Here is a 13,709-nt window from a genome sequence, read left to right on the forward strand (position 1 = left end):
TATTTATTTATTTATTTATTTTGTTTGTTTTGGGAGATAGAGATCACATTCTATACACAATTAGACCTATACCTCACAAGTCAATTTTAAACTTGAGCAAAGTGGGCAAATTATTTTTAACTAAGAAAAGGAAGTATAAAACACAAAAGACCCTTTTTCCCAATGTTGTTTCAAAATATTTACCAATCATTAATCTTCACTTTTTAATGTTGGACAAATATGACATTAATATTAATCAGCATTAGTAGTTGGTATACAGTGGACAGTCAGTAAAACATCCTGCATCCATCATGCACTAGTCCACAATGGGCTGGATACAGGAAAAAAATCTATGTACAGAAAGATACATGCTAGTCCATACAAGTACAAAACTTTTGATTACAGGACAACCAAACCTCTTTTACATATGTACAATTGCTTCCAGACTGTGCTTACATTAAATGTGTTCACAATATGGAAATTGGGTGCCATTGATAAAAATCTTCTGGACACTAGTTGACATGAATAGTGCCTTATTCTTTTCAAAAATAACCTATCAAGGAACAAATTCCTGTGCTGTTGCCATTTCTCTCTTTTCAAATTACAATGTCTCTGGCTTCAGTGAATGTTCACTTTGTAACTAGACAAACTCTCCAGGCTGATAATTTAAAAAAACATGCATTAAATTTGTTCTCTTTATTGGTCACTTAAAAGTTTGTCATCATACTGATGCCATGTGTCATGCCATTTGGAATGTTCTGCTCTTAAGTGTCCCCTTCTTGGGGTCATACTTGGCCAGAGGACCGCCAGTCAATTCCACAGGGGTGCTGTCAATCATGATCTGACGTCCACTGAAGGATGTAGTATTCAAGTTAGCCAGGTCCAGCTCATGGAATGTCTCACTGTTAAAGAAAAATGAGGGGATATAAAAATTGGTCATTATAAGATGCCAATGACACATGAAATTTAAATATATTTTTTCATTTATATAAATAACTATTTATCCAATAATTATTTACCTTCTAGTAGAAAAATAATCATAAATCTCATGAGCTTTTACAAAATTTCATAAACTTCATAATTGATCAACTACCATAAAAGTAAATCAGTCATCTTTTTTTCTCTCTTATTAGAAATATTACATAATCTATTAGCATCACCTCCTTAAAAAATGATAAAGTAGCACAAAAAATTTGTCTTATCACTGACTTCATTATATAACTAAGTACAAGGCATCTTCTAACTGAAGATAGTAATGTACGTTGTACTTACGCATCCTGGTATCTGTTCTGCACACGTGAGGCGTCCACTGACAGCTCTTGTCTCTCTCTGGCCGCCTGAAATGATCACAAACACTTCAATGACTCACACAGTTCTCTCCAGATTACTTTATCAAAAGATTAATATTTACACAACTATTAGTAAAACTACTATTTTAACAAAGGAAATGTTTTAAGTTGCTGTATCTTTTAACAAAAATAGAGTATATTTATTTAATCTGCCAACATAAAACTGCTCTTAAAGCATACACCCTTTGTCAAACATGTTCTTAACAGTAGAATCACAATGTCTGAAAACAAAGGGAGTCAGTGCTAAAAGTGTGTTGAATGTACAAATTAAATGTGTAGAGTTGCCATCCCTGCAGACTGTCAAAGCATTTCTTTTTTTAGAAGTTGATTGTTGAATTCAATAAAATGCCTCAAGTATCGCAAGTTTAAAACAAAAGCATCTGTCTTACCTTTAGCAGAGAATAATTGGAAGTTCTTGCCACAAAGTCAGCAAAGTCATTAATAGCCTTCTCTTTCTGTCTGTGATTTTCACGAATCTGAGAGAAAAAATTAATAACAATGTCAGCAGTTTCAAAGATACTTATGAATAAAACCATCAAATTATGTAATTGCAGGGAAAAGCCTTTCTCACAATACCCACTAAAATAATGCAGCCACACCTTGAATAATAATATTCTCTCTCTCTTTGCCTCTCCTCTATCACGCTCCATTGTAACACCACCCACTTCCACCCAATACAATGGTATTCTCTACTTGAGCAATCAATTTTGACACAATCTCCTTACCCAACACAATTACACAATCAGGCCTCAACCAGCCCAAAAATATTCTCTGAGGCAATTATATCGCAACCAGCAGAAATATATATTCCTCTAACGCAATCAAGTCTCAACCAACACAAAAAACTTTTTCCTCTAACACAATGCTTCACCTCAGCATAATGCTCCTGTTCCTCCATAAGACTTTGATGTTGCTGTGACAGCAGCATGTCCTTCTGAGTGCCAACCACGCTGTCTGCACGGTCCACAATTGCCCGAGAGATGGTCTCAATGGCCTCCTGGTCAGGGGTCACTGGACGAATTCCCTCTGCGTCCAGCTCTGTGATTACCTCTGACCATACCTCACCAAGCTGGAATAATGAAAAGAAAAAAAAATTATAACTGAGTTAATTTTGTAAGATAAATTCTTTCTTTAACTTTTGCTTTGCTTTATATTAAAATATGCTGATTGTATACACTAGCAGTAAGTTTTAAACTTTCTTTTTGACACAGCAAATTTCTTGGACTGTATAAGACTATGGGTTGACTTGCTTCATGGAAACTGCTTGAAACATGCAAATTCCTGCATATTTTATGTCAAGGTCCAGGTTTATATGTTTGCCCTACATTCTTTAATCAGTCATGCCCTGCAGTGTTCATTAATGCCCTACCTTGAAGTCCATATACTTCTCAATGATAGCCAAGGTGACATAGTCTTCTACTGTCAGCCCAGGCAGGTGCATGAATCCAATCTTACAGAACAGCGCGTACAGTTTGGCACGCATGTTCTCTGACACGTCCACAATGGCCTGGCTTGGACAGCTGGCTGGGAGGGGAATGACCCCTTGGTTGGCCTGGAGCTGACCAGTGAGGGGCAGGCTGGTGTCTGGAATGTTGTTTATAAAATATGAAGATAAGTACAAAATAGACCGTGATTTCCATACAGCTGACTGCCCCATCAAATTATGCATATTACTATCTTTACATATCTTTTGACAAATTTTTCAATTTACTTTGAAAAATTACCTTTAAAAATTTCATTATCTTCCTATTTTCCAGCTATTTGACTAAAGGATTGACTTGAATGATCCCATGGGGTAATTTCACAAATGAAATTTAGACCAAGAATGTGACTTAATTTTCAGACAGAAATTTTAGTCCAGTTCAACTCAGGGCAAATCAAAAGTCTGATCCATGTAAAATGAATTATTGTGCCCATTTCATAAGGACTCAAACCCGCCCAAAGAGCAATACCTGCAATGGCTCCCTGTTGGTCCCTCTGCACACCCATCTCTCTCTCCTCACTCCTCCAAATGTCACAGAACAGGTGTGCCGCGGACATGTCATCTTTGCCTCTCCAGGCGTTGATGTGGGGGATGGCCTTGGGGTTCTCTGTCAGGTCCAGCAGGCAGCCCAGGATGAGGTTGTGCATGTTGGTGGGACACACTTCCAGGAGGTCGATGAGCAGGAACACGCCCTCTTTCTCCAGGAAATAGTCCTCTGTGACATAACAGCCCACAATGGCACACCTTAGTGACAGGGAAAGCAAGGTGTTATGATTATATCTTCAATTTTTGTGATTTTCTTTAAAAATGCTTTTAAAGGAAAAATAAATAAATAAATAAATAAATAAAATAGTTACGATTTTGAATTGATTTCTCTGACAGTGACATATTTGCTATTCCTATTTTTCATAGTAAAAATACCTAATAGTGATGCACTGTTTTCAGCTATGGTACTGCTATTCTATTAGCTCTATGCTGCTGGAAGAATTGTTATATTATCCTCTAGTAACTCACCATATACAGTCCACTGTGGCCAGCACTAGCTTGTGATGACCCAGGCCACTGGACAGCTTGACTGGATTGGTCTTCAGGTATTTACACACTATATCCACCCCTTCATGGCTGAACAATTCCTGGAATATTATTTAGTTTACATATGTAACCCATGGACTCATTATTGCATACATTCAGTATTGTAACTACTAGCCAATACCAAATAAACCTTTGGAAAAAGGTTTTGGCTTAAAGCCAGAGCACTCAGATTATTAATTTTAAAAGTTTTTTTTTCTGATATTACGGAAAATATTATCTTAATAACAACATATTTTCATTTACATTACATTGAAAGCCTGTCATCTTATGCCAAAAAAAAAATTAAAAAATTGCATCATGGCAGCATTCATGTTCAGTATTTGCATTTATTCACTGCACAATAAAAACAGAACCTAGAGCAGACCACAAATAATTTCTATATTATATACATGTGCATGGTTCATTAAGATAATCACCTTTCTATGCATGTCACCATCACACAGTGTTGACAATATATACAGCATGTCACACTGCATTTCTACATCTATGGCATCCTCTGTGCTAGAGTCGTTCTCTGTGTAACCTCTTAATATAGCTGAAATCACACAGAAAAATAAATATAATAGTCTAAAATATTAATTAGTTTAATCATCATTTTTCACTTATCATTTTTCTGCTGTGGAATAATTAAGAGCAAGTTGACTTTTGAATCACTTGAAAAGAAACTTTTGAAAATATTTTAAGATGCTGCCAGTATATCAATATGCCATGTCTAATAAGTCAGAAACTTATTGCAAAAATTATGGTTTTATTCCTCCTCCTGCCTCTTTACTGAACAAGTATTGGTGAAAGGAAGCCAATTCAGAAGTGAAAGAAGTGTTGCTCATAACATAACATAAAATCTCTAAAGATTTGCTGAATGCCTATTGGTCACAGGGATAGCAAGGCTCAGAGGTCAAAATATACATTGCACACGTAAACATAAGAAAGAATACAGACTATTTGATTCCAGTGCTTACTGTTTATTTCACTGATGGCTCCTTGGTCCACCAGATCCTGTAACACCACCTCCCTGCCCGTCGACACGGCACTTCGCATGAGACGTAAACAGTGCCGCATCTGAGCACGCTTGTTGCCACGCCCACCGGCACCATGGAATGCATTCCCATAGCCATTGAATTTACCTGAATATTGAACAAATGGACAAAGTCACAACAGATCTACACATTTTAAACACTTGTTTACAACTCTGTAAAAGTTTGTTTCTTTCAAATTTCAGCTCATCTGTAATGTTCAAATTGTTAATATGTATCTACCATGAGAAAGAGCTACCACCTACCCTTCCATCAGTACTACACATTTCAAGCACTTACATACAGACAACTCTGTGTGTCTCATTCCAATTATGAAACCCCATATACCCTCATACAGTGCTGCCCCCTACCTTTTTCTCCCGTGCACCACTCCATGAGGAGCAGCAGTCGCGTGCTGCCCTGACACATCATGTAGTCCTCCACCATGTACGGCACCAGCGTGGCCAGAGATGCCATGGCGCACAGCTGTAACTCTTCAAACTGCGCCGGGGTCCAGTCCCGCGGCAGGGATGTGTTCTCATTAGGACGGACATACGAGAAGAGGGCCAACAACAGACGGCCTTCTGATAGCAGCTGAAGAAAAAGTTTGTGAAGTGTATTTAATGCTGTCAATTTATATATATTTATGATAATGATATAAAATTTATAATAATGATAATAATAATAACTTCAGATAATTTAAGTAAATATTCTGATGTGTCATTTTCCATTGAGTACCAATTATAATTTTTTTATCATTGTTCCTTGAGTTAAATTTTGGCTATCATTTCTCTTAGCCAAATATCTTAATAATTCAGGGAAAAAAATGGTGAAAAACAGCACTGTATATCTCCAGCATTACTTAAACAGTAAAATTAAATTGCAGTGTGTCAATCCTTTGGGTAAAATGTACATAGCATGCAACAGTAAACCTAGTTTTCTGTCAAAAATATCCCCATCATCAGCCCACAATACTTACAGGTACAACACATGGGTCTTTACTGAGCACAGTCAGGATATTGATAAGTAACTTTTTCAACTCAAAGTCCTCATGACTGGTCATCAGCTTTAGGTGTCTGACCAGAGCACTGTGACTCTTTACTGAAATAACAGAAAAGATGATATGAGGCAATAAAATACTGATTAATGAATAATAATAATAATAATTACTAATTCAACTTATAGTTATTATTCTATAAATAAAAATTACATCATTGTAGTAATAGTTACTGCAAGAACTTCATTTTCACAATTATCTCAAAAAATGTGTAGAAAAAAAAAAGGAAAAAACTCCCCAATGAAAAGAAATGAAAATCCATAATAATGTCAATGATAACATTTCGTACGCAAAATTTTTAATCCTGTTGGTCCTTCTGTTTACTAAGATAGCATCCACCCACAATTACCTTCTTGAAAAGTTGCAAACAGTGTGAGCTGTCTGACGAATCCAGTCTCTACAAATGGCGCCTGTGGGCAGACCTGCGCTATGAGACTGGCGATGACCAGCAGGTCATTCCGTAGCTGCCTGTCGTAATGACTATAACCCTGGGTTAACTGCTGAATAAATGCATCTCGCAGTTGGCTGAAAACACAAAAAAAATATGTACGTAGTTTTAAATTCAAATTAAAATAACTTTTAATTCTTCAATTCATAAAATAAAAAAGAAAGAAGGCAAAAGAGGAAAAATGCTGGTAAACTTTCAAAGTGTTATCAAGAAATAATCCATCTTTGTTCACTATTCAGACATAAATCAAATTAAAGCATGGCTTAGCCAAAATATTAATTTATTTATTTATTTCAAGAATTCAGGAATTTATTTATATATACCTTGTATATAAATTTTATACAAAACAGGTCTTCACACTACTCACCTTATGCACGTCATATCATTTATCTGCTCTATGGCATTCTCCTTCTGTCCATACTCTAGTAAGTTCCAGAGCACATCCACTGAGCGGAACAGTAGCTCTCCACTGGGGTCAGGGTCCATGAGACGACAGCACAGCCTGCTGGCCGCATCTGCACACAACATCTGGTCACAGTTCTTAGCTGAAATCACAATAGCATATTACATTACAACATCATAACATCATTTCATTTCAATATCATTATAATGATGAAAAATAAGATTAAAAAAAAATTGTTATAATTTAACATTAGTGACGAAGTGATAGTAATATCAAACTGCAAAATCATCTAGTTCTATTTTTAAAACTTTCAAAAAGTCACAAATTGATGTGAAAAAACAAAAAACACAATAAATGCCAAGTTGGCTGTCCAAGGATTGTCCCAAAACCTCTCTGGTACTAATGAAATATTATTCCGGGTGCTATTTTTTCATTTATATGTGTATCACATATATTTAACATACTTATTATTAACAATGTATAAAATATTGTGCATCTTTTGTGTTGCCAATCATGAACAAATTAATTTGATATATTTTCTATGTACCTGATCTCTTTGAAAACTGCTGTAAGACCTTCAGAACCTCCAACCTCACATCTAGGTCATTTTCCAGAAGGGCAAGAGACTGAAACAGATAACAATAACTTAATAAAACTTGAACATAAAGACAGTAAACAGTCATTGTTCACATTCTAAAAAACATCCTCACTCCATTATGATCTGTGGGTTAATAAAACCATATTACAGGGAATTACAAAAGTGTTCTTTCTCTATCTGAGATAGTTTTGTAGTCACATTATCATTTTCTCTGGTGATTCTTTGTTTTTCGACAGTTAAAACTTAATAACAGCGTCTGCACTTGTTACTAGAAAGATACAACACTTTACACAACAACTTACCTTGACCAAGGTTTCAGATAGATCACTATTTTCTACAATTCTCTGGTTATATGACAAGGAGTTGGCCTTGTGCTCTGGAAGAGAAAAAAAAATCAACCAGAGGTTTTAGTGCAAGGCAACGATGGAGACACACCATCAGTTAGATGACTTATCTTGCTTTACATACACAATGATCTAATTAAAAATAATAATGATAGGCGTATCTGTTGTAGGGTTAACACTAACAAATGCATGTATATTTCTACTAAACTATGGAAAAATCATTTAGTATAATAACAAAAATAAAAGGGAAAAATTTCTCCCCCCCACCCCCCCCCCCCCACCCCATTTAATTTTTTCATTTTAATAAATAACTTAAAAGTATTATCACAATTTGATTAATGACTATATATGACTTACTTTGTACAACTTGTGGTGGTGGCGTCTCACAGTAAAAACTGATCAGCGCTGCACAAATCTTTTTTCTTATGTCATTGGATGGCACCCTCATTAGATAACCTGAAAGATGGACAAGATTATGGGCCATTACAACTGCAACAAAGTATATATTATATATAGAAAGAGAGCCAGAAAAGAAAAAAGAGAAAAAGGAATCTTAACAAAACTTAGCCTTGGAGATGTTTCACAATGTCATGTATTAATTTATTACTAAGAAGGCAGGATAAAATGAGTCTCCTAACCTCATACAGTAGCCTTTACAGCCAATTACAATCTTACCTAACTGAGAGACAGACTCAATAGCAATCCGTTCATAAGAGGTTTCATCTGAGGTTTTCTCCTTCAGGAAGGGCAGCCTGCATATGTCCAGTATACTGCACATGGGTTCAGTGTACATGGGCTGCTCCTCCAGTCTGTCTGCACACACATTGAGGATCTTCACCACCAGGACCAGGTCCTTCATTAACTGAACATACTGGTTAAGGATAATACTACACTAAAGACTTTGATACTATATCCAGTTAATTATGAACTTGGGATAGAAATTAAGTTTTGAAAAATGAACACTGTCAGGTAAAATTTGGTATAAAGTGTATACATCCAGAAGATGGTCAGATTTTCAAGTTTATATTGGTATATAATTTTTTTGTCGGAAGACGGTTTAAAGTGGAGGATGGATCAACAAAGGCTGTTTGGAAGCCTGTCAGAAAATATCTCTGGATTCGCCCCTCATTCTAATGGTAAATATGTTATCCAAATGTATTTTTACCAATTCAAAAATGAAGATTATCTGCTAGTAGATATTTAAAACATTCTGTACTCTTGTGAGCAAGTCAGTGTACATGTGTATCTTACACCTCTTAGCCATAAGTAAATATCATATATATAAGTACCTTAAACATCACAGAAGGAAAAAAATCATTTGAAAGCAGAATAGTGTACTAGTATGGGACAAGACAACCTAATTTAGTTTTGTGGCAAAGACGGCTTCCATAAATGATAATCAAAAGGATACAAATCCCTGCTTGTAATGCTTGGGCAACTTTCTTAAAGCATGAATGTGTCTGTCATATAACATGGACTGAAAAGAAACATTGTCAATAATGTTAACCAAGCACATGGTCAAGTATAAAAATCATTACACATGCACACAATTACAAATAACAGAAACTTGCTCTTGCACTAAAGAATGTGAAGAAGATGGTTTATTGCATAAATTAAAAAGGTATAATTATAAGTACTCAGTATGTACTTTGTGCATTAAATAAATATGAGCTTGCTAGATAGTACATGAAAATGTATATTAATTATTAACACCTTGTAATATATCTTTATCTGTTCTTTTCATATAAAACACTTTGCTTACCGAGTGCGGGTCTGTCATGAGTTTTGCCACTCTAGTTAGGTTCATGGGCTGAAGCTTGGGTCCCTGTGAGTAAAAATAACATATACAGATGTAATTCTGCATGAGGTTAAGTTTTAAAAGACACAAAGTGAGCATATATACACCAGTGAGACCAGTAAACTGCACTTCATAATTATGCAACCATTTATATGGCTCTCATGACCTAACATACAAGGAAAATACGTCTCGGACTTCATTTTTGGTTTGAGCTAAAAGCGTTTCAACTACCCATGCAGTGCCATGGCAATATAATTGCACATAAATGCAATCTTAGTTCTGCCACATTTAATGGACTGAGGTGTACTTTTACAAACCTGCAAAATGCCCAGGTCATCGTCCGTAATAGTGTGAGATACAATCGGAATCCTTGGTTTGCTGGTGGTTAAAGTCTGAGTTGGATTCTGACTAGAAACCCGAGGAGCGAATTGAGTTTCCGTTGCCATATTTTAGCCTTGTTAATTTCCTCAATAAAATGATTAAAATAACTATACTTCTATGCCTAGGAAATAGCAGTCTTCATATGTTCTTCTAAACTGTGATATATCCAAGAAAAAAATTAACTGCCCGGAAAAATGCAAAATCCATCAAAATTTTTGCACTGAATGTGTAAATACTCCGCCATGTTGGATATGTTGCTAAGGGAGGCGCAATGCATTGTGGGTTTAAAATGTTTTTTATACTCGTGAAGATTTTATCAAAAGTGATTTACCAATCAAATATTTTGAGTCATCTAGTGAGGTAGAATAAGAAAAAAATCAACAGACCGTAAGAAACATGCTTATTTTAGATTCAGTTACGCTCAGTTTATACAAGTCACATGATGGTCATGTGACAAAAGCACCTTACGAAAGCTCTAGGCCTCATCATGTGACATGATACGAAATAAAAGGACCGAGGGCTCGTATTATCAGTGTATTCGTCATTGTAGCATAGGCTGTTGTGTCACCATGATGTCCTACGTGTTCTTGATTGTGTCAGTCATCGTCCTACTGATCGCCAGTTCAATCAGTGGACCTCTTCACGCTTCTTGTAAAGCGACATGGTTGGTATCAAACAGAAGATGACTTTAACTATATAGTAGTAGTAATAAGTAGTAATAATGTTGTATAGCTTCTTACTCTTGTCTAAGTAATACTATGAATTTTAATTAATTTAATTCATGAATTGTTAACAAAACTAGCCTACTCCACTGTTGGATTACACAATAAAAAATATGCAAGCTGATGTATCTCGTAAAAAAAAAAAAAAAACTTCAAGTAGCAGAACTGAATTAAAGACGGAAGTTTTTTTTCAGAATTTATTGTGATTACCTATCATATGATCTTTATTTTCTTAATGAATTGATGTTTGTTTATTTTTCCAACAGGACATTTGGTGAAGGCTGTGCAGATGTGAATAAAGCTCTTGTGGCTCAGATCAACAAGTGGAAAGGGCCTGATGGTTGTAAGAATGGAGGAGAGAAATGTTTGTATGCAGTGAGTATTCACACACACACACACACACACACACACACAGCAGGCACACAAACACGGTACAGTTAAGTCCTCACATTCAAACATACACACAAGCCCTCGCACTCACTCACTCACACACACACACACACACACACACACACCCATGTACACACACATACAAATGTACACAAGCAAACTTGCATCTATGTAACATGCTTATACTTCCAAAAATTTATCAACCATTGATAATTTCTGTATTTGGTCAGATTCACTTTTAAGTTAAAACAGGACTGTTTATTCTTTTTTTTTCTCTCTGTTTTTAAAATGAATATTATATAATATTATTTGAGTGATTAAAGATAAAACATTTTGTCATTGTACTTATAGTTTAAATTTGCAAATGTTTAAGCTCAAGAGCAGCTCAGCCACAGAAATCAAAGCCACCCATGAAACCCCAAAGAAGCACTATGTAGATGACGTCTCCTTTGAATTTTCTGGTAGTGGAAGCTCTTGTACAGTGAAGGTAGGAGTGTGTATGTAACGTGAAAAATCTGTGGATTGTTTACTGGTACCAATAGTTAATAATCTGTGTTTAGGATTGATGTTGTAATGAGTTAAAAGTAATCTTTAAAATTGTGATAATCCCTAGAGTCCCCAGAATTTGATATCCATGAAACATAGTAATAGTGATAGAAACAATAAAATCATTAATTATTTTTATGATAGGCATGGATACTGTCAGTGTACAAAGACTTGACTCATTGTGATTGATTCCTGCTTGTTACAGGGACTTTAGTCGTGTTTACATAACAGAGAGTTTGACCCTTTCATATCTTAGTGGTTTCTGGATTCATTGTATTTTCTGCAAATGGAATCAGTCTGTTCTTATCCAAACCTAATACTAGCTAGAAATGAAGGGTTACTTTGCTGCCTTTTAAAAACTTTACTAAATCATATTGTGAGAAGAACCAAGAAGTGTCAACCTATCATCAGTGCAAATACACGCTTTGTGAGGATAAGCTTATCTTGAGATGGCTGTCACAATAGGTGGATTATTGATGACCTATGATTACTGTTGAATAGATAATAAATCTGAAATGTGGCAATAATCTGGCAATGTGACTGGTCACCTAACCTTTGATCACAGCAGTAATTGGTTATAAAATAGGTTCAATTAGAGAGCATTCACATAGAGAAGAGCCGAGGTCTAGCAAGACTTACATGAAAGGAAGGCCGCTTAATCCTTTAATGGTGTCTCAATGACAGTCACTGACATTAAGTTAAGTCAGTAGACTGAAAGCTTGTCCAACTTTCAGAATTATTACACTGGGTAAATGAGTGGGGAATGATAAAATTAATACATTCCACATATGCAGTGCATCCTGATTTTAGCAGAATTAAATATATTTAATAAATACTTATTCTCTTTCCAGGGTTATTCAACCTCAGAGACCTGGTACGCAGTGCTGGACTATGGAACCAACTACTGTAATATGTTTAACCTGATCCAGGGCGCGGGACTGGACAAAGTGTCCGGATACAAGGAAGAAACCAGTGACAGCATCTGCACTCAGAGGTCCTCGGCTAATTGCAAAATATATTAGTCCCGTTGTTGAATATGATCTTGTTGATATCAGTTCCTAGTGATTTGGAAATATTAAAATGGGACGTAGCCAATGGATCCACTTAGTGTTTGGTTGTGGGCAGATAAATGCATTCTAGCAGACATTTTTTACGATTGATTGTAAAATCATCATTCATGGTCTATGCTTTATCACAGCTGAAATAATTATATATACATGTAAAATTTTCTCTGTTTTGTTGGGTCAGTAGTCCTTTACAGTTTACTATTTGGGAGAGTCCAAGGCCAGAAGGGAGGGTAAATCTTTGGATTTGAAATGCGTCCAACATTTGGTCGAGTTCAGAAAAGAGTCCAACATTTGGCTGCTTTTTATTTAAAATCAGACCTTGGTCTTGGATGTCAGTAAATTTTACATTAAAAAGTCCAGATTATCAGTTATTATTTTATTAAAAAGTATTCTTAGAAGCTTTGGCTTTGTAATTTTAGAAAAAAATATATAATAGTATAATTGTGAAAATCATTCCTTGGTGAGTTGTCATTCTTTGCAGAAATGGTTTTTTATGGTCATTTTGAGATAAGTACTGTGCTACCTTTTCTGAAAGAAATTTTGTGTAAAATTTGCAACATATTTAAGGGAGTTCTGTACAACACCAAGTATTAACTTGTTTCTACAAAGGCTCTGTGATACAAGATATTAACTTGAAAGTTAAGTCATTGTAGTGAACCAAAAAGTTATCATCATTTTGTTGAATATGATAATTTTTCACATGTTGAATAAATCATGCCAAATTTATCTGATATTTAATTGCAATAATTGGAATGTAAAAGATTTGCATACACTGTTCATGGCATGTGTACATCTTTATTTGCCAGCTGATAGGAAAGTTGGGAGATTTGTGCTCACCAAGTATCATCATGTAAATTGATGCTTCATATGTGCAAATAAAATATCCAGGATTTTAAAATACATTTTTCTCTGTGAATAATTTTAAAAGAATAAGTATATAAAGATCACCAGTTATCAGCAATTGATGGAATAAGCATATCATATCTTGTGCACTAAAATCTTCCAGCACAGCTAAACTTTACAAGTTTACACCTTACAA

At 35.3% G+C, this 13,709-nt stretch overlaps 2 protein-coding genes across 2 annotated transcripts; one reads left to right on the forward strand and one right to left on the reverse strand.

The window, feature by feature from the left end:
* Window positions 1–150: 150 nt before the first annotated feature.
* Window positions 151–10,223, reverse strand: LOC106173918 (cilia- and flagella-associated protein 69). The gene is made up of 20 exons (XM_013555255.2): window positions 9,882–10,223; window positions 9,529–9,591; window positions 9,178–9,243; window positions 8,442–8,628; window positions 8,124–8,222; window positions 7,725–7,798; window positions 7,372–7,450; window positions 6,789–6,966; window positions 6,323–6,498; window positions 5,896–6,017; window positions 5,288–5,510; window positions 4,863–5,027; window positions 4,320–4,438; window positions 3,826–3,944; window positions 3,281–3,555; window positions 2,698–2,912; window positions 2,200–2,397; window positions 1,718–1,804; window positions 1,252–1,316; window positions 151–881 (listed from the first exon to the last, which is right to left on the reverse strand). Exons 1-20 carry the CDS (start codon window positions 10,008–10,010, stop codon window positions 719–721), a joined length of 2,802 nt encoding a protein of 933 aa, XP_013410709.2. The 5' UTR covers window positions 10,011–10,223; the 3' UTR covers window positions 151–718.
* A 175-nt stretch (window positions 10,224–10,398) lies between these two features.
* Window positions 10,399–13,570, forward strand: LOC106173937 (uncharacterized). The gene is made up of 4 exons (XM_013555282.2): window positions 10,399–10,609; window positions 10,934–11,042; window positions 11,431–11,544; window positions 12,455–13,570. The coding sequence occupies exons 1-4, from the start codon at window positions 10,440–10,442 to the stop codon at window positions 12,623–12,625; spliced, it is 564 nt and encodes a 187-aa protein (XP_013410736.2). The 5' UTR covers window positions 10,399–10,439; the 3' UTR covers window positions 12,626–13,570.
* Window positions 13,571–13,709: the final 139 nt, after the last annotated feature.

The sequence above is a fragment of the Lingula anatina genome, chromosome 5, assembly GCF_051362555.1.
Source record: "Lingula anatina isolate TDL-2025a chromosome 5, LinAna3.0, whole genome shotgun sequence".
Lineage (NCBI taxonomy): Eukaryota > Metazoa > Brachiopoda > Lingulata > Lingulida > Lingulidae > Lingula > Lingula anatina.